Source organism: Orcinus orca, chromosome 12 (assembly GCF_937001465.1).
Source record: "Orcinus orca chromosome 12, mOrcOrc1.1, whole genome shotgun sequence".
NCBI lineage: Eukaryota > Metazoa > Chordata > Mammalia > Artiodactyla > Delphinidae > Orcinus > Orcinus orca.
In genome coordinates this window covers 8707804-8733939 of record NC_064570.1, presented here as the reverse complement: position 1 = coordinate 8733939, position 26136 = coordinate 8707804, and the positions used below count along the sequence as shown (strand labels likewise).

At 51.5% G+C, this 26136-nt stretch overlaps 1 protein-coding gene across 7 annotated transcripts in view; it reads left to right on the top strand.

Moving 5' to 3' along the window:
- Positions 1–1008: 1008 nt before the first annotated feature.
- The window catches only part of TMEM181 (transmembrane protein 181), a 66553-nt gene continuing 41425 nt past the window's right edge, over positions 1009–26136 (top strand). For 4 of the 7 annotated variants that reach the window (XR_007470577.1, XR_007470576.1, XM_033404021.2 and 1 more), the window contains exon 1: positions 1009–1154. Coding sequence is in view for 2 of the 7 variants with exons in the window: in XM_033404021.2 (XP_033259912.1) it covers positions 1024–1154 (131 nt within the window). In the remaining 5 variants the exon portion in view is untranslated. Of the gene's footprint in view, positions 1155–21957; positions 22227–22464; positions 22623–22939; positions 23127–26136 lie in introns of those variants that run through there. The other 3 variants (XR_007470578.1, XR_007470579.1, XR_007470581.1) reach the window with 3 other exon arrangements.

The window sequence follows — 26136 nt, the reverse complement described above, 5'->3', positions numbered from 1 at the left end:
ATACAGATTCCTGGGAACCATAGTCTATAATTTAGATTCAATAGGGAAAGCTGGACCCCCGAAACGTATAATTTGTAAAGGCTCCTCTACTGCGTACGAAACCAACCTCACATGGAAACCCGTCCTGAATTCATAAGGAAGCACAGTGACATTATCGGGAACAACCGTTTCTGCACCTGTTATTGGGGAAATTCACAAGAGGAGATGACACCATCTTTGGGTAAGTAGTCCCACGGAGGACGTGTTGATTTGAGTTTCATTTGACGCACTAGTGTTGAGCTTTGTTCGTAGAGGCCTTTGCCCAGACTTTATTTTCTATTTTTGGTGGCTTTAGAACGTATGGGAAAAGGCATCTCATTTGGACACATTTCTTTATCGTTAAAAGATATTCATTAAGATATAACCGTAATGGGTGTCGTTTAAAATATTTTTGCATCAGGTAAGGGGGAACCCAGGAAGAAGGGAAAGCATTCCGGGAGCTGTCCGTGGTGCTGAACGCGAGACCCCGCGCCAGCCTTTGACCTTCCCATCGAGAGGGCTCTAGGTCCGCCCCCAAGCCCCATTTTCCTTTCTGTCCCCCTGTCCAGTTTCTTCCCTTTCCCAACAGGAGCAGTAGCAAGGGCGGCCCTTTGCATTTTTGTCCTGGGCTGCAGACGACCTTGTGCTGGGCTCCGCCACCCCCAGCCCGGCCTCTCCTTCTCCCTCCTCGCTGGGCGGCGGCTGATGGGTGCGGCGCCCTCCCCTCCTCAGGCCCCCCTCGGTGGGGCGGGGACCTCCATCCCCACCCTCCGTGGGGCCGCCTCCCAGCGTCGTAGCGCTGGCGCCCTGAGCGCGCCGGGCGCCTCCTTCCTCCGCGCCCCCTCCCACCTCCCCCTCGGTCCCGCCCCGCCGGCAGCCCCGATCCCCGCAGCTGGCAAGAGAGAGGGTGCGAAGGAAGCGATACAAAGGGCGGAGCGGCGGGAGCAGGGGACGCCGGGGCTCGCGAGGACGGCGGCGTCCGGCTCTGGCGGGCGCGGCGCGGGCATGGACGCTGAGTACCCTGCCTTCGAGCCCCCGCTCTGCAGCGAGCTCAAGCACCTGTGCAAGCGGCTCCAGGAGGCGTACCGGGAGCTGAAGGAGGACCTCACACCTTTCAGAGATGACCGCTACTACAGGTAGGGGCGGGGCGGGGGGCGGCAGAGCCTGGCTTTGGAAAGCAGCCCCGCCCACGCCGCTCTCGGCCCGGCCCGGCCTGCGCTCCCGGCCTGAGCTCCTGGCGGGGTCCTGCCCTCGGCTGCCCTCTCCTCCCGGCGGGCGCGGAGCCCCGGGGAGGGGCGGGGAGGGGGCGGCAGGCCGGCGGGGCTTGGCTGCTGCGCTCTGGCTCGCACGCGGGGGGTCAAGGACAGATCCAGGCAGCCGAGGCGAAGAGCTGTTTTCCATTCCCTGGAAAGCTGAGCCGAGGTTCTCAAATCCTGAGACAGGGACCCGCGGGGCTTTAGTCCCTGCTTTGCTCCTCCCTCTCTCTCCCTTCCCTTCCTGTCACCCCCTCCACCCTCACCCCCCATGCCTACCGCGCCGCGCTCTTTGCTCAGACCTTGCTGAGACCTGGTTTGGGGAGACACCACTCGCCCTCGAGCGTGGGCAGCGAGGGCCTTGGCCTCTCCCCTGAGGTACTCAGGCCCCTGGGCTTCGGTGGGAATCTCTGAGGCTGGGCTGCTGCTGAGGATCGGGGGCAGATGGCCTTAGGGCTGAGCGGCACCAAGGTGAAGATGCTGGGAGAAGCCGTGTGTCAGCACCCCCAGGAGCTGTTGGTTTGGGCTTGTCTTCGTTCCTCTCTGTCTCCCTCTCCTGCAGCCAGAGGGAGAGCTGTGAGGACCTGCAGTCCCTTGCCTGCAGGCAGGGCACCCGCAGCTTCCCCCCTGCGCTTTGCTGTTCTGATGGGAAAGTGTGCCCATTGCCAATGGCTGGACTTGCCTGCTGTGTTGCGGTGTGATGAAAGGACCCTGCAGGAGTCTGGAGACTGGAGCCTAGATTGACTTTGTTACTAACTAGCTCTGTAACCCTGAGAAACTTAATTGCTAACTCTGCACTTCAAGCTTCCTCATCAGTCAAATGGGAAGCTTGAACCAGAAGGTTTGTTTAAGGTGAGGGTTCTAGTGACGATTCACTCACCCCGTGCGTAAGGATGGCAGGTGTATTGCGCAGCTATCTTTGAAGTGGTAGTAGTCATTTTTGTACAATCCACCCTGGACTAAAAATCCTATGTGTGTACATATTCAGAAGAACATGTATCACGCTCATCATCAGATTTTTTTCAAAAGCCTAATGGCTTCCCAGGGGCTAATCAGCAACATATTGCTGACCAATATATTTGTCATAAAATTACTGAGTGGGACAGCCCATTTTAAAACATGTAATCTCAAGATCACATGGAGTAGCTTTTCTCACAATCTATCTAATCTAGCCCCCTAGGAGATCTGACAGTACGGGTCCCTGATGTCATGGGGCTTATAGGTAATTAACAAGTGAGTACATATCGCAATGAGTGCTAGCAAGATAATAAACCAGGTGACATGATAGAGTGATGGGGTGCTACTTCAGAGAAGGTGGTCAAGGAGGGCCTTTTGAGAAGGTCATATTTGAGAGGGGAAGAATGAGTTGCCCACTAGACAGTGATCTGGGGAGGAAAGTTCCAGAAGAGGAAGAGTAAGTGCAAAGTCCCTAGAGGCCATAATAACATGGTATGTTCAAGGAGCAGGCAGAAGACCAGCATGTTTGGAGCACAATGGTCAGAGAGGCAGGGCCAAGTCACATAGCACCTTGAACACTAAGGAGTATGGGTTCCATTAGAATTCCAAAGTGAAGCCATCAGAGGGTTTAAGTGGGGAAGTGACACGAACGGTTTGGTTGCCCGCATCCTACTCAAGCGTTTGAATCTTTGCTCCAGGAGCAACTTCATTCATTGAGTTGGATCTTGAAGACCATGAATTGACTCTGGATGGAAGGGAACCGTGTTGATTTCTGCCCCCTCCCCCTGGCCTGAGAATAAGTTAACTGCAGAGTGCTTCACAACCTTGTGTGTCAGTCGGCAGAGCGGTTAGGCTGAATCACAAAGACTGTTTTATAGTGAGGAGATGTTTCAGGTCACTGAACTATCTTCCACTGCTCCATTGAACGTTTATATTAGTGGACTGTACCTTTACAAACCTAGGTGAAATACTCTTGGGTTTCTAAGTCGGGAAGCTGATAGTCACAGCCCCTGCATCTGTCTGGCTGGAAGATGATCTTGCTACTATAATTTTTGCTTCTGCTCTTCTCACCATCTTCATTTCCTCATTAGTGATTTATGACTAAAAGTCGCCAGTCCATTCTTCCCTGGAAGACCAGGGATTCACTTCGTGTAGCTGACAGTTTCCTCACAACAGGGCGTAGAAAGGAGACAGCTGGTAATGCTCTGTTTTCAAAAGATGGTTGCCCCCTCCGTTAGGTGGTCTATCTGCATCTTAGCTACATAACTTGGTATCACTGAAAAACGGCAGCCGTGTTGTCAAAGGGCTCACAGTCATTTTCACAAAATGGGAGATGACAGTTGTACTGCCTGCTAGGAAAGGGGGCAATGCACAGTGTGGGCGATAAAACAGGAAGCTGGGCATCTGAAATCCCAACACTATTGAATTTCACTGAGGATTGGTTCATCAGAAAAATGAAGCAAGGATGTTGTGAGACTCAAGTGCTTTTTGAAGGTAACACTACAGATGCTTTCCAATACAGATAATGGAAAAACCAAAGCAACCGGCCTAAACAATAAGGAAGAGGATTGAGTTGTTGATCCAGCAGCTCAATGATGTCACCAAGTCCTTTCTTTTTTTACTTGGTAGCAATTGGCTGCACTTGGCCCCTAGTAATCCTTTGGGCTATTGCTTCTCATTCATATTCATGGGGAGAACTGGCTGGCTTTCTACAGCTCTCTAAAAGAGGAGGATCAACTTGAAGCCCACAGCAAAACTCCTAGAATCTCTTCTATATCCCCACCAAATGGTACCAATGAAGACAGACATGTGTTAACAAGGACATGGAACCTTCCCGCACTGCAGACGGGGTAAATTAGTACAATCACCGTGGAAAACAGTTTTCAGTATCTACTAACATTGAACATACACATACCTTTTGGCCCAGCAACTCCTCCTAGGTATGTACCCTACAGACATGCGTACATATGTCTGTCAACAGACATGCACCAAAATGTTCATAGCAGTGCAATTTGTAATACTCCTGAACTGGAAGGCAGCCAAATACTCATCAACAGTAGAAGGGATACATTTGGCTTGTTCCATAATGGAGTAGGATACAACAATAAAAGTAAACGACTAACAACTACACACAGAGCGAATCTCACACAACCTAACGCAAGCAAAAGAGGCCAGAAACAAAGAATACACACTGTGTGATTCCATTTACATAAAGAAGTATGAAACGGGTAAAATGGCTCTACTGTTGGAAATCAGGATAGTGGTTATCCTTGAGGGGACAGTGACTGAAAGCGGGTAGAAGAGGGTTTTCCAGTGGTGGCTACACAGGGATACTCAGTCTGTGAACAGTTAGCAAGCTGTACACACGACGTGTACTTTGCTGTGTGTGTGTTATGCTTCTTCAGAAAGCTTTGAACAACACCAGCTCCTGTGTCTCATTGACTAGATCGGGCCGCTTGTCCTTTCTTGAACACAAGCTGGCAAAGGGGATGGCATTGGACTTAAGCAAATCACAGTGCCCCGGGAGCTGCAGGGGAGCCAGCTCGCCTAAGGCATAGGTCTTCAAGGAAGGAGGGGTAAACAGCCAGACCCAACTGGGGTTCTGTTCGGAAGAAGATGTGGGGAATGGATGCTGGGTAGGCAATCAACTATGTCCATGGCATGAAGGATAAAGGGCTAAAGAAACATGAAGGATAATAGACGTGATCCGTTAGAGCTCAGCGCTCAGAGAATTTGTGTTTGGCCATTTTGAGGATCCATCTTTTGTTTCTTGGGTTATTACTTTATCTGTGTAAAATATAGGAGCGAGCAAGTTGGACTTGAGTTTTCTTGGCCAGTGAGGTGATGCCCCAGGGTGTCCTCACCCACGAGGCTTCTGGAAGCAACATTTCATCACGTCAGTGGATTCATCAGGGCTCTGGGGCTGACCCTCAGTCCTGCTGGCTTAATTTCGCCAGCACATTGAGAGAAAACCAGCTTTCAGTGAAGCCTTCCCATTAACCAAGCTCTGGATTAATGTGCAGAATCAGAATGCCGGTTTAACGGGCCGATGCAGACCCATGAGAACACAGGCGATGGTGGGCGTGGAGTCAGAGCCGGGGAAACAGTCAGCTCAGGGCTTCTCGATGCTGGCCGCACATCGGAATCATCTGGGGGAGCTTTTAAAGATACAGAGGCCCAGGCCCCACCATCAAGGATGCTGACTTAACTGGCCTGGGCTGATTCTCAGCCGGGATGGAGAACCCATGTGCGTGAGGGGAAGGTTTATGGGCATCAGGCTGAGAGACACCAGAGAGACATCAGGCTGAGACACCAGTGTACCCATCTCCTCAATGGGACGGACTTGCCATCGGACAGGAGTATTGGGAGTTGGTAGTCGAGGCTCCCTCTCCCCTACACAAACTCAGTGGCCGCTGTCAACCATTACGTTGGCTAATCCTCCCTTTTCCATGATCCTAGGCTGACCAACCTTCCTTGTTGAATGAATACATCTGGGGGGGTTGCAGTCAGGTTTAAAGGTCTGAGAACCATTTTTTTTCTGTTTAAGGCAAACTTGTGTGTCTCCGCCCTGTCCCATTGGTACTGATGAGAATGTTAATGTTTCAGCGGGCTGACTTTCTCCTTGTTTTCAGCTTCCTGGAGCAACTCTGTGACTCTTGAGCATTGATGTCTCTCTCTGTCTTTTGTTTCTTTTTTGATGGGAGGAAATAATAAGTGTCCCTGATGAGACTGTGTTATTAGAACCAGCTTCTCTGGGGAATTCCCCAGCGGTCCAGTGGTTAAGACTTCGTGCTTTCATGGCCAAGGGCACGGGTTCAGTCCCTGGATGGGGAACTAAGATCCCCCAAGCCACACAGTGTGTCGGCAAAAAAAAAAAAAAAAAAAAAAAAAAGCTTCTCTGTCTCCATCATTTCAAAGATAGAAAAATCATTTCATTAAGCTTACATGCTTGAGAACTTAGGCTTGGGTACAAATCTGCCTCAGTGGCGGAGTCTGGCACTGTTGTTTTCTATCTGGGACAAGATGCAGGCCCCAGGTGGGCCACGGGCCACAGACCTGAGCACACACATGTGTGAGGGGCCAGTGGCAGACGCCAGGGCAGGTCAGCTACCCCCGGGCACCCCCCACATGTCTCCATGCCACCCCCTGACCAGCACTCCATCCCCACGACTGCTGCTCTTCCCCAGGCTCTCCTCTCCCTGCTCTAGGGTCTTCCTCCGTCAGTTATCCCCCATCATGCTCAGGTCTGCCTTCCCCTCCACTCTGACTCCTTCCCATCTGCTTAAACAAACAGACTTGCCTCAGCCCAGCCTCCTTTGGAAGCAACCATGTCTTCTTCTCCAACATATGCTGGTCTGGCTTCTGCCCCACCCACCGTGTTCTTCTATAAATGGGTTAAAGATGGTCCCAGCACGTTGGCTCCCATGTGGTTTGCTTTTTCACTTATTTCATAGAAGATGCCCAACTCCCTCCCACTGGCACCCAACTCAAATTCTCACAATTATTTTAAATATAGCCCAAAGAAGCATATTTTTAGCCATTCAGAGTCCCTGCTTTGCACACCTGTGAAAGTGCACCAACATCTGCTAGTCATAGATACAGCCATTGGTATGACAAACGCTGTGGCTATAAAAAGACCCTGAATCATGGTTCCCCTTGGGCGCCGTCTGACCCCGTCTCCCCACCCTGCTGCTGAGCGACACCACCCGGACACACAAGCCCCCTCTCTGATCCCCCTCTCCTCTGGGGGTTCCCTGCCCTCTCCTCCTCTGAGTCGTGGCCCTGACCGCTGTCTGGGGGAGGAGGGTCCTCGTGCTGAGAGGGACCTCCCTGCGTTCAACCTGTCCAAGTGTCACCCGACAAAGCTTGTTGTGCAGCACTGCCACCTTGTGGTCCTGTCTCTTCCTTGATCTGCCTGGAAACCCTGGAAGGCGCCACACCCGTCCTGGCGCTGCCCTTGCCCAGGTCCCTGGTGACCTCGAAGCATCAAATCCAGTGGCCCCTTTCAGGCCCTCACTGTGTGATCCTGAAGGCTTTGCCCCCTGGAGCTGGGACTGTCTTTTAGAGCTCTTTTGTCCCTCCAGGGGCTCCAGAGACGCCCTTCTCTCATGTTCGCCTCTTGCACCTTGTCCTCTACACGGTCTCAAAGCTTCTTTTTTAATTTTATTTTTTATAAATTTATTTATTTTTGGCTGCGTTGGGTCTTCGTTGCTGCCCGTGGGCTTTCTCTAGTTGCGGCGAGCGGGGGCTAATCTTTGTTGCGGTGCGTGGGCTTCTCATCGCGGTGGCTTCTCTTGTTGCGGAGCACGGGCTCTAGGCGCACAGGCTTCAGTAGTTGTGGCGCACGGGCTCTAGAGTGCAGGCTCAGTAGTTGTGGTGCACGGGCTTAGTTGCTCTGTGGCAGGTGAGATCTTCCCGAACCATGGCTCAAACCCGTATCCCCTGCATTGGCAGGCAGACTCCCAACTACTGCGCCACCAGAGAAACCCCTCAAAGCTTCTTAGGCAGAGTCTCTGTTTACTGTTTGAGCTCAGAATGGACCCCACTTTTCCCCAAGGCCATGGCACTATGATTAACAGCATTAAACGGGACTTCCCTGGTGGCGCAGTGGTTAAGAATCCGCCTGCCAATGCAGGGGACACGTGTTTGAGACCTGGTCCGGGAAGATCCCACATGCCATGGAGCAACTAAATCGCGTGCCACAACTACTGAGCCTGCGTGCCACACTACAGAAGTCTGTGTGCCTAGAGCCCGTGCTCCACAACAAGAGAAGCCACCGCAATGAGAAGCCCACGCACCACAACGAAGAGTAGCCCCTGCTCGCCGCAGCTAGAGAAAGCCCGTGCGCAGCAACGAAGACCCAGTGCAGCCAAAAATAAATAAATAAATAAATAAATTCTTTTAAAAAGGAGATGATGTCACCATAAGAAAGGGATTGTGGACTGGGAGGGGGAAGTAATATCCTGGTTTGTCACAGCCACACTTAAGGCATGGCATCCAGAGCTGGTCCCTCTGAGTGATGGTCTGCCCTGCACAGAAATAGGAGTATCACGCCTCCCTGATCCAGACATGGTGTTTCTATTCAGATGGCCCAAGACTGCATTCACCGTGTTTTCCCCCCTTCAGCCTTTGGACATCATTTCTAATCTTGAGTCTGTCATCATCTCATTAGCTATTCCTCTAATCCCACAACCAGAGGATGATATATTTTGAGGCTGTATTGTTGGGTACGTATATGTTTATAATGGACATCTCTTCTTGCCCTGTTGTCCCTTTTGCTAGTCTACAATGCCCTTCTTTGTCCCTTGAACTATCTATTGTCAGATATTAAAATTGCTGCCCTGCTATTGTAGACTCACTGTGTATCGAGCCCTGGGCTAAGAGGTTATATGCATCATCTTATATGATTTTCCCAACAACCCCGTTAGGTCTAGAAGACCAAGTAACTTGTCCAAGGTTACTTTTTTTTTTTTGGCGGTAGGCGGGCCTCTCACTGCTGTGGCCTCTCCCGTTGCGGAGCACAGGCTCCGGACGCACAGGCCCAGCGGCCATGGCTCACGGGCCCAGCCGCTCTGCGGCATGTGGAATCTTCCCGGACCGGGGCACGAACCTGTGTCCCCTGCATCGGCAGGCAGACTCTCAACCACTGCGCCACCAGGGGAGCCCCAAGGTTACTTTTTATGGCCAGAATTCAAGCTCAAGTCTGTATGCCCTCACGGTCCTTGTCTCTAACCACTGTGGTAGATGATTTCAGATTTCAAATTACTCAGAAAAAAAGATCTATACAGCCCCCAACAGAGCACTGATTCTTAGGATGGAACATTCAGTTGTGGTCAGCTTGGGTATGCTGGGGGAGTAGGGGGGACTGAGGTGTGGAATTAGAACTGCTGGGTGCTGATAGAAAGTCCAGTCCAGTGGTCAGAGGGCAGCTTCTGTGGAGCATGGGAGAGACCACAGGCTGACGACCAGGAAAAGGCTGGGTTTGGAGGCCCCATGGTGTGTCTGGCAGCAGCAAAGGCAGGAGGCCTGCATCCCCGATGGTTCTCACCCTCCTGGGCTGAGTCTCAAAGAAAGGACTCCAGTCTTCATAGAAGAGAGGGCTGACATGAACAAAGCCTGTATTATCTTCTTTCATTCTTCCAACTAGGACGTACCCAGGGGCCTTGTTCAGTGCAGATTCTGATTCAGGCTCTGGGCTGAGATTCTGCATTTCCAACAAGCTCTCAGGTGATGCCAGTGCTGCCTGTCTGTGGACCACATTTTGAGTTGCAAAGCTTTTGACATTCTACCTCCATTTACAAAGGCCTGGGGCTACTAGAAGGTTTCCAAGTCAGGGTCTCAAGCAAAGAGAATAAAACAAAATTCCTGTTATTAAAGCTGGACCCAAAGGTGGGAAAGAAAAAGGAATAAGGTAGAAGCCCCATTTTGAGAACTTGGTCTGAAAAAAAAATGTATGAGGAGTCTTATTAGGGCAACCCAGGGTCAGTGTAACAGCAAAGGCAGCATGAAGCTGAATTCTAAGGTGTTAGGTTAGGTCAGGGGCTCTCAAACTTTAATGTGTATAAGAGCTACCATAGAACTTGTTAAATAAATGAGGATTCCTAGGTCCTACCCCCCAGGGATTCTGAATTAGTCAGTAAAAATATGTGTCCTAGGAATCTGCATTTTAACAGATGTCCCGGTGTCTGATGGTACTGAATCACAGGCGTTCCAAATCCCTCCCATTTAAATTGGGAGCAGGCTTGTGTTCTACCTTAGTTCTTTCTTATCACTCTGCCCTTCTTCTCCTATGGTTGGATCACTTCTACTTATCCCTTAAGGCCAAACTCAGGTGCAATCTCCTTCCTAAAGCCTCTCATTATGACTCTTATGCTTCAGGCTGACATGGTCTCAAGTCCATTTTGGTTGTATAAGCTGGGTTTCACCTGGCCCCTTGGCTGGTGTCTTTGAGCAGTAGGCAACCTGCACCTCCTTTCATTGTGGCCCTACCCCATTGCCCGGTCCAGTCTGGGCAGTTTCCACTTCTTATACTCTTCCAGCATTCTGTAACAGCTCATACCCACTATATTGGGATCACCTCTCCTCATCTACCTCTCCCAGGGCCTTCCAAACGCCATGAAGGCAGGACCACATCTTACCCATCTCTATGTTATGAGCACCTGATACAAAGTCCATCTCATAATAGGTGCTCAACTGATAACTGCTGCATGAAAAACATGAATGAGCAAACAGAAGAGCTTCCACTAATTACAAGCAGCCATATTTTGCCCTAGTTTTTAAAGGTAGAAATTATTAACTGAAGAGTCCCATGTGAGCTCCCAGGATAACTGAGAAGAACCTGCTGGGCATTGGTTGCCCTAGAGCAACTACTCAATATAACATAGGAAATTAACTAAAAAAATATAGTGGAAAATGATTAAACTACATTAGAAAATATTTAGTTAATGCAGTCAGGGAGCCTGATTCTTCCAGCTCCGTTTTTCTTTCTCAAGATTGCTTTGGCTATTCGGGGTCTTTTGTGTCTCCATGCAAATTTTAAGATTTTTTGGTTCTAGTTCGTGAAAAATGCCATTGGTAATTTGATAGGGACTGGATTGAATCTGTAGATTGCCTTGGGTAATATAGTCATTTTGACAATATTGATTCTTCCAATCCAAGAGCATGGTATATCTCTCCATCTGTTTGTGTCATCTTCGATTTCTTTCATCAATGTCTTATAGTTTTCAGAGTACAGGTCTTTTGCCTTCTTAGAACGGTTTATTCCTAGGTATTTTATTCTTTTTGATACAATAATAAATGGGATTGTTTTTTTAATTTCTCTTTCTCAAGGTCTATTCTTTATATGGAGCCACTATTTACTTAGTTTGTTAGTTATTTATAAAAATATTTATTTATTTATTTGGCTGCGCCAGGTCTTAGTTGTGGCATGTGGGATCTCTAGTTGCGGCGTGTGGGATCTTTAGTTGCAGCATGCGGGCTCTTTCAGTTGCGGCATGTGGGATCTAGTTCCCTGACCAGGGATCGAACCCGGGCCCCCTGCATTAGGAGCATGGAGTCTTAACCACTGGCCACCAGGGAAGTCCCTGGAACCCCTATTTAGAATATATGAAGAAATCCTACACCACCACCACCACCACGACATGGCAGAATATCCAAAAATGGGCAGAACATCAGAAAAGAGAGTGTACGGATTAGGAAACCCAGAAGGCATATGAAGAAATGCTCCAGCTCTGGAAACAGGGAAATGCCAATTAAAACATTAAAACTAAGATATGGGTCGGGCAGTTTGTCTGGTAAACACTGCACTGATGCGTCTGTCATCAGGCTGACACCTGATGCATGACGGCCCTGGGGCTGTGTCCCAGCGAGGGGATCCCGACACAGCTGCCAACCCGTCTCTCCCCAGCCAGCCCTGGGCGACTTCTCCCACTGTCGTATCGCTGCCATTTTGTCCCTCACCCTTAGGCTCTGCACCTTGGTTATAGCTTTCCAAACTCATAAGGTACCTTCTTAGCTGCAGGGCTAAGCACCCTTTTCTTTAATGCTGGAAAAATGATTCCTTTCTACAGAGTACAGGTTTCCATCAGGTACTTTGAGTACAACCCCAGGAGGCCTGAGAGAGGGGCAGCTTGCTGGGCGGTGTGCGGCCTTATCCCTGTGCTGTGTGTGCACCACGCCCCTTACTTCTCACTGTCTTAGCCAGCACTTCTCTGCTGAGCATTTGTCTACTGTGTCCCCATCACTGAGGCATGATGAAGGTATAATTAGGCCCAGGCTTGAAGCACACTCCCCAGGGGAGTGGTAGCCTCCTTGGACCCACAGTGCCCACCAGTCCCATTTCACGGTGCTTTGTGCATTCATCACTTGGTGTGTCCAGGTGGCACAGCTCTGTGCTTCAGGGAGTCCAAAGTGCCTTCAGCTGGCTGCTTGTACTTGTACTGCCTCTGGAATTCAGCAACGGAGGTGCTGTATGCTTATCAGAGCTCTTCCTGGTGGTTCACCCCAGCTTCATTATTTTTATGTGTATCTTCATGTGAGCCGAGCTATGGCCCACGCAACAGAGTTGCTTTGTTCTTTTTTCTTTAATGCTACATCTTGCTCTGAACCAAGAAGAAAAGAGAAAGATATTCACTTCCTAGGGAGCAGAGCGGGTGTAAGCACCCCAGCTATTCTCTGGGGCCCCCATCTTTCTCCGGCTGCAGTGATGACTCAGCTCTTACAGCAGTAAGAGCATCAGTTGCCAGACGAGAACAGGCCTCCAAGCTGGGCAGGACATGCAAAGCGTGAAGCGTGCCTTGTCCCTGACATACGAAAGCTGGGGCTCTGGATTAGCTGCCAGGGCCACCGTGACAAAAGGCCACAGACTGGGGGGCTTAAACAGCAGACATTCATGGTCTCACAGTTCTGGAGGCCAGAATTCTGATATCAAGATGCCGGCAGGTTTGTTTCTTCTGAGGCCTGTGAGGGAGGACCTGTTCCGGGCCTTTCTACTGGATTCTGCTGGCCCCGCATGTCCCTCGGCTCATAGGTGGCTGTCTGTCTTCACATCGTCTTCCTTCTATGCATGTCTGCCTCGCATCTAAATTTCCCTTCATTATAAGGACACCAGCCATGTTGGACCAGGGCCCACTCTGACCTCATCTTAACTTGATCGTCTGCAAAGACCCTATTTCCAGAGAAGGCCACCTTCACAGGCGCTGGGGGTTAGGACTTGCGAGTCTTTTGCGAGGGGCACGATTGACAGAGGGCTGTGGATTTAGGTTCCTCTCTGCAAATACTCTCTAAACTAGCAGCGGAATGTTGCATGAACAACAGTCAGGAGGACTGAATCCTGACTTGGATCCACTGCTGCCATCTTGGAATCAGGTCTGTGCATCTTGTGGAATCATCTCAGATTCCTCCCAGCTCTAAAACCAAGGCAGCTGTGGGTCTGAAGTGGGTGGCCCAGTGACAGTCTTCCCAGCAGAGGTGTCTACAGTCTTCTCTGTCACCTGAACTGCCTGAGGTTTATGAGTTTCAGGCTGGGAAAGCGGTGTGTGTGTGTGTGTGTGTGTGTGGCATGTGGTATGTGTATGTGTGTGCGCTGGGGCAGAGGAGGGTGTGGGATGTGGGCAGAGGACACAGCTCTGGCCCAGGCCTCTAGTATGGGAGGAACCCAGCCAGCCCAGGAGCTGTTGGGTTAGAGGTAGGGAGACCAAATTGTGCTGGCTTTAGCACTGAAAGTCCAATGTCCTGGGAAACCCCTCAGTCCCAGGAAAATCAAGCCAGCTCGTCACCCTAGAAGTGAGAGATGGTCTGCAAGTGACCAGTCTGCCAGGAGAGACTCCAGGTCGAGCCAGAGAAGGCAGGACCCCGGGCTCTGTAGATGTGCTGTCCACTGGGAGTCGCGTGTGCGTGAGCTGGTGTGTCACGGCCGGGGTCAGCAGCAGAGGTGACTGGGGCACACACACGCTTGCGCCTCTCCACTCTGGAATGCTTCTCCCTCCTTCTTCCAGCGCGCTCATTCTCTTTCCCTAGTCCTGTCCCTCCTCTGCATTCAATAAAGACAGCCCCGTGGCCTTTGGGCCGTGGTTCTCAAGGGAGAATCCCCACAAGGCAAACACCCTCAAGGCCCTTTCTTTAATAGCAACTATTTTGTAGCAGTTCCTTCCCTATCCTGAAATGAAATCTCTTGTTAATACCTTACCTGCTCCCATAACTTAAGAAAAAATAACTAAATGGAATCTAAACAGCAGTGAAGGAAGTGTGTGAATGGTCTGCCTTTCCCCTGAGGATGCTCTTCTCTCTGGCTCGTCTCTTAAGGGAAACGCACCGGCAGCCACTGCTTTAGGCTCGGGTTGCCCAGGCGGGACTGCAGGGCACTGCCACGCCCACTTGGACTTTTCCATACCAGCGTTCCTGCCACATCCCTCTCCCTCGACTGCTCCATATCGACTTGAGCTGTGTGGTTTAGGCCACACCTAGGAAGTCAGGATAAATCCCCTTGTTCTGTATATTCAAAGGCAAAGCAGAGGATTTCTGTAGCCCAGTGACCCCCGACCTGCATCTGGGTGGCCCCACGCGTGCCTGGGGCTGCTCACTCAGCATCTACCCTACCTTGCCATCGTGGCCCTTATCTGAGCAGCTTGGTTTGGTGTGTAGGACATGGCTTGGGTGGTGGGTGGCTCCCTGCTGGAAGCCTGGCTTTCTGGGGTGAGCCAGGGCCCCCAGGTGTGCTGCGCCCAGAATGGGAGGAACGTGGGCGGGTGGGGCATTGCCCGCCTGCTCTGTCTCCTAGGGAATGATGGGACCAAAGCAAACCTGGAAACAATGCTGCTGCAACCCGGGCCCGCTGTGCACTTTCAGTTCCTCTTAATTCACCCACATGGCTGGGAGAGCGCCCATTAGCTGTATTTGTTTGTGGGGCAGTACAGCTAACAAAGTCATGTTGAAATCTAACCATCAAGTCCCTGAGGACCTGAAAATGGGATTATGTTTCTACGTGAAGATGATTATAGTCTACCCTGGTTGATCTATCCAGCATCATGACGGCAGTGTTTCTGAGGTGTGACCCCATGCTCTTGAGTGAAGAGAGCCCTCAATTTCAGATTCAGGCCAACAAAGATTACTTAAAAGTCAATTTGGAAAGGACAAGCGTGCCTATCGCCCAGGGGTGAATGATCCAGGGCTCCAGACCGGGCACTCTCCCAACAGTGGACCATCTTCAGCTTATTCAAGGCGACATGCAAACTCAAATACCATTCCTTGCTGAAATAAGAACGATAACTTGGCTGCAGTTCTCCTTGTTGAGAGCAATGTCAGGGACACTGAGAGGCACTAATTGTCACTTTATAGAGATATGGTACTGTAGCGTTTAATATTATTGGTTACAAGTATTAATTTCAGCCAAAAGGAAGGAATGTATTACAAAGATACAGAGATAATTTACAAAACCAAAGAGCAAAAATGAAACTGGATCTCAAGAAGGAGCTGAAACTGATTCAGCGTGGATCCATCGTTTTAATCTCTCTTCCCAATGTCCCAAACCCCTGGTTATCAAATTTGCTGTCCATTGGGATCCTTTAGAGAGCCTTAAAAATGACCGATGCCTGGGCACTAGGACTTTTTAAAGCTCCCCCGAGTGATCTTGACTTCAGCAAATTCTGAGGCCCATTGTCCTAAACTACTTTGCTTCGCTGTCCTTTTGTCTCAGCTGCCTGGGAGCCCCCAGTCTTTGATCAAAATACCAAAATCTCTGTGCTTACTTTGCTCAGTTGCAGGAGGAAACCGCTACCGGGCAGGCATTAAGGGAAGTCACCGTTAACATGAGATCACGGGGGACTTCCCTGGCGGTCCAGTGGTTAAGACTCCACACTTCCACTGCAGGGGGCACGGGTTCAATCCCTGGTCGGGGAACTAAGATTCCGCCTGCATCTTGAAGTGGCCAAAAAAAATGAGGTCGTGGGCCTTAGCTGGGGCCTCAACAAAGGCCCCCAATCCTGCTAGGTTTTCCCAGGCTGCTCATTTCCCCAATACCTGCAACAGCGATTTCAGCCTTCACCATGTCTTCGTACTGGATCCCGTTGACAGGTCCCCAGATCTGCCGGGCCCTGCCCAATATCCACCCATCCCACCCCCACTGTGGCCCCGTACCTCGCTTACTCACCTGAGCCATCCTGTGAACGCTCACGTGGTTCCCAGCCCTATGCCTCCTCCGCCGCACAGACTAGGGAGCCCTGGGAGCTGACTGGCAGGGAGGCTGGTTCATCCCACACGGACTGGACTGGTGCCCACGGGCCCTGGCTCCCCGGTGGCCACCTGCGGGGGCCCAGAACAGAACCTGGGTGTGTAGGTCAGACTCTGACCCGTGGGAGACAGATGGCAGGACAGAGCCAACAGGTTCCTTCCCGACATGGTAGTTTCTGTCTGCCTTTCCGGAGCTACCCTGGTAGTGTCTGTCTGTCCCTCTCGAGCTATCCTGGAAGACCGAGCAACCAGCTGTGTTGGTCGGGAAGCTGTGGGCAGCTTGTGCTTCCCTGAATTTACCCTCCCGTGTCCCTGCTGCCCTTCATTCTCTGCCCTCCTTGTTTCCCAGAGGTTGAACCTGCTCCCCGTAAAGTTAACATGGAAACTTTGGCCTCAGGGTCTGTTTTTGAGAGATCCAAGCTAAGACATTCTTTAAACCTTAAGACAATTGCCCAGTAATTCAGAAAAAAATACTGGCCAGAAGTAGGGTGACCAACTGTCCTGGGTTGCCTGGGACTCAGGGGTCCCCAGACAGGCGACTTTCAGTAGTAAACCCAGGAAAGTCTCAGGAAAACCAGGACCAGCAATTTGTTCAAGCCGGAAGACATCCGCCTCCAAGGGATACATTCACTGCCCTGTAACCCCCTTCCCTTTCCTTCCATGGGAAGGCGCACTCCATTCTCTAAACTATTAGAAAACACACTGGTGTATTACCAGTCATCTCACAAATCCAGTGGGGTCATTTGTTCAGTACACGTGTCGGTTTTCTTTCTGTACCAGGCTGGGGGCCAGGCCCTGGAAAGCTAAGGACAAATGAAGGTCAGCAGAGTGAAGTCACAGGAGATGGTGGTGGGATGGCACTGCCCAGAGGTCGAGGATAAAAGACACGTTTCACTTTAACAAATTGGGACGGATGCTTGAAACTCTCAAACGACCAGAGGCAGAGAAGGGTGTGGTATACAGACACTAATTCCTGGTGAATAGGAGAACCTGGGGGCCCTGAGTAAGGGTTGTGCTGAGCTGTGTGTGAGACAGCAGGGCTGGGCACCGGCAGACTCACTAGTCTTCATTATTGCAAGTACCAACAGGTACCAAGGCAAAAGAGCGTGTTTGTTTTAATGGTTGCTTAGAGGATAGAATGAGATAATATAAATGTAAACTCTTTAGCACAGTAGGAAACTTAAAAGTGACTCCAAAAGTTCTGTGCATAGTTATCTTACCTTTGGAGGTGAAGCAAACATGTTGGTTTGTGGACTTCAAGACTGTGGTAGCGAGTCTCCAAAGATGGTACCCCAAAGAGCCCCTCCTCCCAGGATTCATGCTCTTTTGTTGTCCTTTGCTCTTGGATCTGGGCTGGCTCTGGCTCTCTTTTTACCAATAGAATGTGGTGGTAGAGATGCTGAATGACGCCTGAGGGTAGATCATTGCAGCCCTGCATCTTCTGCTTAGGTGTCTTAGAGCATCTGTCCCAGGAGAAACCAGCTACCGTGTGTGAAGTCCGACTTCCCTGAGATTGTGAGGAAGCCCAAACTAGCCATGTGGGGGAGCCACGTGGAGGGAAGACTGTCTGGCCAGCCCCCAGCTTTCCAGCCATCCCAGCTGAAGCACCAGACATGCCTCCACCAGAGTGGAGACGCCATTCTGGATGTCCCGCACAGTTGAGCCTTCACGGGACTGCAGCCCCAGATGTCATCTGACTGCGTTCTCGAGAGAGACCCCCAGCAAGAGCTGCCCAGCTGAGTTCAGTCAACACACAGACCGTGAGAGATAACCAAATGCTGTTTCAAGCCGTCTACAATGGCTCCCACTGGCCCCCACGTCCTGGTATTCACACCCTTACATGATCCCCACCCCTTGAGTGTGGGTTGGACCTGTGATCTGCTTCCAAAGGAGAGGATAGAGCAAAAGTGAGGTGATCTTGCTTGTGAGATTAGGGGACAAAGGACCGACTTCCACTGAGCTCTCACTCTCTCTGGTTCTTCTCACATGCTCACTCAGAGGAAGCAAAGCTGCCATGTTGTACGCTGCCTCACGTGGCAAGGAACTGTGTGTGACCTCCAGATGCTGCCAACAGCCATGATGTGAGCCTGGAGGCAGCTCCTTCCCCAGTTGAGCCTTGAGGACACGTCAGCCCTGGCTGACACCTTGACCGCAGCCTGGGAGTGAGCCTGAGCCGAAGCACCCAGATTCCCGACCCCCAGAAACCGAGAGATAATAAGTGCGGTTTCAAGCCACAAAGTCCTGGGGTAACCTGTTATGTGGCGGTAGATAACTACAACAGTTACTACATGTCAGGGCAGTTTGTCATGCAACAATAAATAATGGGAACAAGTGCAATGATACGAAAGCCAAAGCGATAGCCTTATACTGTCAATAAGTGCTGGGCAGAACTTCTGTGAACTTGATAAGCAAGAGAAAGCATTTGAACCAATAAGAGTTAGACCCTTGCTTCTTTATTTTTTTTTTGCCATTTATTTATGTTTTGAATTTTATTTATTTTTTTATACAGCAGCTTCTCATTAGTTATCCATTTTATACATATTAGTGTATATATTTAAATCCCAATCTCCCAATTCATCCCACTCCCCCCCACGGCCCCGCCGCTTTCCCCACTTGGTGTCCATACGTTTGTTCTCCACATCTGTGTCTCAATTTCTGCCTTGCAAACCGGTTCATCTGTACCATTTTTCTAGGTTCCACATATATGTGTTAATATACAATATTTGTTTTTCTCTTTCTGACTTACTTCACTGGGAGTGACAGTCTCTAGATTCATCCACGGCTCTACAAATGACCCAGTTTCGTTCCTTTTTATGGCTGAGTAATATTCCATTGTATATATGTACCACATCTTCTTTATCCATTTGTCAGTCGATGGGCATTTAGGTTGCTTCCATGACGTGGCTATTGTAAATAGTGCTGCAATGAACATTGGGGTGCATGTGTCTTTTTGAATTATGGTTTTCTCTGGGTATATGCCCAGTAGTGGGATTGCTGTAGACCCTTGCTTCTAATGATCAGTTCTTAGGAGCAGATAAGACAATGAGAAGTAAGTTCCCACGTGTAATGTAACAAGTGGGCTGGGAAGGCGCGAGCCCTCCTTCAAATGATGGGGATGTGGCGGTCCTGGGAAGGCAGCATGGGGAGAGAACTGAGCCACTCACGGAAGTACCCCTGCTTATTGCAGGGAAGATGAGTCAGCAGCACATGACTGTCCAGGAGCTGTCAAAACCACAGGCTGGGGCTTCCCTGGTGGTGCAGTAGTTGAGAGTCCGCCTGCCGATGCAGGGGACACAGGTTCGTGCCCCGGTCTGGGAAGATCCCACATGCGGCGGAGCGGCTGGGCCCGTGAGCCATGGCCGCTGGGCCTGCGCGTCCGGAGCCTGTGCTCCGCAACGGGAGAGGCCACAGCAATGAGAGGCCCGCCTGCCGCAAAAAAAAAAACCACAGGCGAAGAGATGTTGCTAACATGAACCGTCATCAACTGTCATCATGCTTAAGGGAATGTCAAGACTGAGATTTTCCTGCCTTGGAAGAAAGAGGAGGCAATTCGAGTTGCTGACACTGAATTCTTCCATATTCACTGTACTATGTACGTCAGTTTTTCTTTTCAAGAAATCTTCCACTTAGGAGGGTTATGGAACAAATGTTTGTATCCCCTCAAAGTTCATATGTTGAAGTTGTAACCCCCAGCGTGGCTGTATTAGGAGCAAGGAAGTAATTACGGTTCAATGAGATCATAAGTGTGGGCCCTGATCTGATAGGGTTATGTCCTTGTAAGAATAGACAGGAGAGAGCTCGTGCTCTTTCTCTTCCCTCTAGCACACACCAGGGCAAGGCCCGGTGAGGACACAGCAGGAGGGTGGCTGTCTGCAAGCCAGGAAGAGAGCCCTCACCAGAAACTAAATTGGCCAGAACCTGGATCTTGGACTTTTAGCCTCTAGAACTGTGAGGAAATGGACTTCTACTGCATAAGCCGCTCGCTCTGCATTTTGTTTTGGCAGCCCCAGGTAAGACAGTAGGCTGGGGGAACTGGAATAAGCTGTTTCTGTTTCTTAACTCAGTGCTCAGCTGGAGCGTGAGTCCTCAGTATTAGCCATTACTGATTATTCTTCTTAAGATAGGCAAGGAAATCACGAGAGTGTATTTATAAAATGCTAGACGAATGTCAGTTGCTGAATTGGGAAGTGAGTGCACGTCTCTTGGAACAGACAGCTGATTTCCTAGGGTGTCACAGCATGTGCAGATGGGCGTCTTGAGTTGTTGCGGTCAACTCTGAGAAACAGCTGTGAGTGGAAGTCAGCAAGCTGCAGACTGGTGGGCTTGACTTTGGTCCTATTCTAGAAGGAAATTATTTAAAAGGATGGTTTGTTGGCCCTTAGAAAATGAAGTGAACATTAGATATGAGCAGCGTTTTTCTAAGAATAAGTGGTGTCAGGCCAATCTTATTTCTAACATCTTGATCATAGCATAACTGGATTTTAGAAGGTTTTAAAATAAGAACAAAGTTGATAAATGTGGGCTGAGTGTCTCTGTGGTTAGAGACTACAGATGGTGGTCCATTAGCATCTGAGTGTCTCTGTGGTTAGAGATGGTGGTCCATTAGCATCTGAGTGTCTCTGTGGTTAGAGAGACTACAGCTGGCGGCCCATTTGCATCCGACCTCAGCTGGTCACTGTATCCCTGTCCCATTCATCAGTGCGTGATACACCAACACTGGAGGTCCCACACTGGGGTCAGGTCATGCTGGGTTCTTATCAGTAGTTCCTGAGAGAATCAGGTAACGTCTTCAGGCCTCAGTTTCCTAGCTATAAGTGAGGACGATGACCACTGATAACTCATCAAGTTGTTGAGAGAATTCATTGGCTCAGGCCTTAGGCTTTGCAGGTGCTCAGCAATTGCCGGTTATCCTCACTGGAGAGCATGAACCTGAGTGGACAGCTGAGGGGACGACCTGAGAATGGAATAATGGGCCCAACGGGTTGACGCTGCCAAAGGACGAACTCACTCTCAGGCTGATACAGGCCTCCCCTGATACACGTTCCCTTCTGAGCTTAACGAGGGAGCTTGCCACACAGCAGCGCGCTCAGAGGAGGGGAGCCTGGAGGTGAATGTGGAGGAGTGTCCTGTGAGGGATGGATGACGGTCAGACCAGCTTCTTCTGAGCCCCAGAATACGTGGGTCCCCTCCCTTGGTCACAGACACCTCACAGCACCCATCCGTTTCCCTTCCCGTCACAGTGATGACTGTGTAATTATTTGGTTATTCTTCGTTCGCTGGCGGTGTCCTCCACTAGAAGGTTAGTTCCAGGAGGACAGGGACTTGCCCATGTATTCACCTTGTGTTTCCAGAGCTGAGAGGCGTGCCCGGCCCACACTGAGAGCTCAGTTAATGTTGGAAGAACAAATAACTGAGGATAAGAGTGATTGACGTGATGCTGGGCCGCAGCTCAAGGGAGGACCAACTTCCTGGAGAAGTTACCAGGAGGCAGTTTGGGCCTCAAAGATGTCACCTCTTTTAAAGCCTGGAGTCATCGGAAAACAGCAAGGGCTCTGTGGGGATGTCTCAGGGGGGCGAGGTGGCTGGCACAGTCCTCAGAGCAGGCATTTCTATACCAGATAATCCTGCTTCAGTTGGGTGGTAAAAACCGGCTGCCTCTGGGCAAATGCCGCCAGCAAATGTGTTTGCTTTCACCCTCAGAGTTTGAACTCTTTTTTGAATTAGTTTCGAACATTTTAGAATCGGAAGGATATCACACGAAGTCATGTTTGAAGTCAGGCGCTCTCAAAGCGCAGAGTGGCAGCTGCCCCTTTAGACGCTGCTGCCCCCTGTTCCCAGTTTGTGTTCCCTGGTCTTGGCAGGAAACACCCTCTCCTCCCCACTCCAGAGTGTGTGAAAAAAAAACTCGAGAAATAGTCTTTTGTCATTCCTAGGATTCGGGCTGCTGCTTTGCCCTGCCTCCACCCCACATCCTTCCTGAGGGACAGCGCTTGCATAGCGGACGGAAAATCTGCACGCTATGGTAGCTGTAATTCAGAAAAGGTTTGCGGGAGAAGCTACCGGAAAGAGCTGGGAAGGCTCTCCTGTCGTCATCACTTGGGGGTGTCAGAGGTTTGCCCTGGCTTTTAACATCTTTGGGGTCACAAACCTCTTTGGGAATATGAAAACGTATAGATCCTCCCCCCAGAAAAATGCAGACACCAAGGAGCCTTTCAGACAACGGCAGGACATTCATGGACTCCCCCGGCCTTTCTCATGCCCTGATGGAGGAGGGTGAGTGAATTGACGTGCTGTCCCCTCGGCTAGGGACAAGGAGTGAGAGTCAGGTCCTTCATTCATTCTCTTGTGAACCCTAGTCTGACCACCCCCCCTCCCAGGGCGGCCTCGGCGCTCCCGGGGCGCAGGGGAGGTGGACGCGCCGCTGGGCCGCTGCCCGCGGCCTCAAAGCCCCGCCAGCCCGGCCGGCGCCCCCTCCCCCGGCCCCTCCCCCCCGCCGCGCGAGCCGCTTCCGCGCACGTGACCGCGGCCGAGCGTCGGGCTCTGACGAGTTGCAGGGAGCCGGCAGCTCCCGGCCCGCCGTCGCTCCGGCTCTGGCTCCGGCTGCGGCTGCCGCGGCTGCGCTGCCCCGAGCCCGCCCGGCGCCGAGGGCCGGGGCCCCGCGATGGAACCGTGAGTGCAGGCCCGGGCGGCGCGTGAGGGGGTGCGGGGCAGGGGTCCCCCGGGCGCCCGGGCCCGGACTTGGGGCTCCCGCGTCCCGCTCCCGGGAGCCCTGCCGCGGGTCCCCCCGCCCACGTGGAGCTCGGGGCGCAGCCGGGGCTTCGTGGGGGTGACTCGGCTCAGGGGCCCCTCCACGGGCCTGCCGGCCCGGCCGGAGTTAGTAGCGGAGACGGGGTCAGGGATCCAGGGCGGGCCTTGGCCCGAGCGCATCTCAGGAAGGCCCTGCGAGGCCAGCACTGGCCCTGCTCGTTCCCGGAGAGCCGGGTGACCCCCGTCCTTCCCCAGCGCAGCTCCAAGGAGATGGCTGAGGAGTGGCTGGTCCCTCCCGGAGCCCCCGCCCGGCCTCCCCGCTGGGAAGGTGGTGATCCCGTGCCCCGGGCAGTGGCCCTGTTCGTCACCTCTTGTGAAAAGCGCCCTGGGCGCCCTACTGCTTTTTGTGATGGAGCCCAGCGCCAGGTAGAGAGAGGCGCTCTCCATTGGCTTTTTGATGATTTTGGGAGCCTGCTGCAGCCTCTTTAGATCTCGGGGATACCGAGGTTTATGAGTTTTACAATATGCTGACTTCGGACCTATTATTTCTGTGAAGTTCAGGGGTTTTAATGAGGAAAAACCTGTCCAGGGCCCCATGGACGCCATCCCTAAAGCTTGCTTTTGATGCAACAGAGTCACCTGGGTGCCCCTCAGGGGACATGCGGAAAACGAGGAGAGAGAATTAAAAAGAAGTTTAGCACTTGAGTTCCAAATGTGGAGAGAAGGGTTGCCCGGAGTCTCTGCAGCGTGGAGCAGGTTTGGCGGGCAGGTTCCCACAATTGAAGGCAGCCCTAAGGCGGGACTGTGTGAGTTTCTCTGTGCGTTTGAGGTTTTAGAGGTTTGCAGTGGACCCCTGCTGATTTCTCTGACTGTGGATATACCAGACGCAAGATCTGAGTGTGTTGCCTGAATGCAAACACGTGTGGTGGAAGGAAAGGTTTTTCCTCCTGCTTCTGTAGAAGTTTCTGACTTGATCACTTTCACACAACATAGGAAAGCTGACTTGCACAAAATGTCAGTCCCAGATGGGTGTTTCAGAGGTCTGTCTTTTAATTAAACCCTAACGGAGATAGGCTAGCAGTACTGCCTCTCTCCAGCTCCGGGGGCGCCATTCCTTTGTGGTATATGTGAATAGCACCGCTGGGAATACTGCGTGAAATGGTGACCTTGTGGCGGAGTGACAACGTAGCATGTTTAGGAGGTCCTCGCATACCGAGTCTCCTTGGGCCCACACTGCACGGCAGCCGGGGTGGCATGTGGTGGCGTGATCTCCCTAGGACGTGGAGAGGCAGAGAGTTTGAAGCCGTGTGGGTGGTAGCTGACGGCAGTCCGTGTCTCCTGCGGGAGCCCTGTGCCCTGTTACCTGACAGCCAAGTAGACCAGGCTGAGCCAGTAACTAACGGAGGAGCTGTAAAACCACAGTTTGAATGAAGGACTTGAGTGGAGCTTCGAGTCGCTCCCCCCGCAGAGGGTAGGCCATGCAGATGCTCTCCTGCTGAGCAAGGGGCCAGGGGTGTGCTTCTCTGGAGGTCAGCCAGCGACCATCGTCCAGCACTCAGAACGGCAGGGACCTGCAAGTCACAAAAAGTCTTTGGCAGCCAATAAACATCCTACCAAAAAAAAAAAAAAAAAGCCTGAAAATCTGAAGCGTGTGCGGGACTTCAGCGCCTGGTAGGGTCAAAGTGCTCTTGTCGGCAGATGTGACAAGGAGACCCGTGGCGACAAAGGTGAGAAGTGACAGGAGCGGGAAGAGAAGCCAGGAGAAGGAACGGGCTGGGGGAGATTGGAAGAGGATAGAGGGGCCTGCAGGAGCACGCCTAGGGGCCGGGGGATTCACGCAGGCCTGTTGCACTGACCTCCCTGTTCAGGTGCAGCCCAGCCTATTCTTTTCAAGAGGGCAGGAGAGATTGCCACCAAAACCAGTCAGAAAAAGAGTTCCCAGTTCTAAAAACTTTCTGCTTAAGTTTCCTGCAAACTCCATTCCTTTTCTGATGATGCTAGGGAAGCAAGAGCGCTGAGAGTTCCGGTGGGGGTGGGGGGAGGATGGGGTAGGGCGTGTCTCAATCAGTTGCTAAATGTGACTAACAGGAACACCTGTTTGAGCGGTTCTTGCGTGGGCCCTGCGTGGCCGAGATTTCTCAGGTTCATTGTTTCTTTGCTCTTAACTAGCATTTCTCTGCAAACTTCAATCAGGTTGCCTCTTGTGTGTCTTGATTGGCATTTACAGCCAGTTTTTGTTTTTGTTTTTGTTTTTGTTTTTGTTTTTTTGCGGTACGCGGGCCTCTCACTGTTGTGGCCTCTCCCGTTGCGGAGCACAGGCTCCAGGTGCGCAGGCTCAGCGGCCATGGCTCACGGGCCCAGCCCCTCCGCGGCATGTGGGATCCTCCCGGACCAGGGCACAAACCTGTGTCCCCTGCATCGGCAGGCGGACTCTCAACCACTGCGCCACCAGGGAAACCCTGGCATTTACAGCCAGTTTTTAAAGAGTGTGTTTTACATGTCTCCTTCATCCTGGGTGCATTTAGTGCAGAAGTGTGTTATTTAGATTTCTTTTCTGCAGCAGCGAAGGGGTGGCACAAATGAGCACAGTGGAGTCCAGCTGTGGTTGCTGTGGCCCAGGTCTTCTGAGTGTCCTGGTGCTTGAGGAGACAGCAGAGCTGGGTCAGAATCCTGTTCCTGCAGCCAGAGAGTTGTTTAGCATTGCATCCCTTCGGGTAATTTATTTTCTGAGCCAGAAGGATCTTAAAGCTAATGAAAGATGACATGGCGTTTACCGTGTACCAGGTACTGCTGCAGCACTTCACGCACGTCGTTTCACGTAAGCCTCATAACCACCCTTCCCATGAAGAACTTTCTCTTATCCCAGTGTTACAGATGAGAAAACGGGGGTGCAGAGAAGTCAAGTGCGTTTCTCCAGGTCATGGCTAGTAAGTCACAGAGGATGGAAGCCCGGGAGTGGGCTCTAGGGCCCACAGTCTTGAGGTCGATATACTCCCCTGCCTCAGTAACAGCTGGCCCAGACTGAGTGTTAGCAAGGCTCCCTTGTCATAACTCACTTCGTTGTCACAGCAGCCCTCGGCGGTGGGGTCCCTCAGTTTCCTGAATTTTACAGTTCAGGAACCAGAGGCCCCGGGAAGTGACGTTGTTCCCCCCAGGTCACCCTGCTGGTCAGTGGTACAGGGGCCTTCCAGCCCAGGCAGTCGGCCTCCAGAGCCCAAGTTCTTAACCACCGGGCCGCGCTGCCCAGTATGTGGCCGGCTTCTTTGTTCTGTTTGCCATGGGAAGGGTATTCGATGACCTGACCAACGTGCTCCTGGCTGTGAGTCACTGGGCTTGCGGCCTAGCAAGGATACACATGAATTCTTGGTTCCTTGAGAAGCTTAGAACATCGTTCATTAAAATACTTTTTGAGGTCGTTGGGCCTTGAATGTTTGTA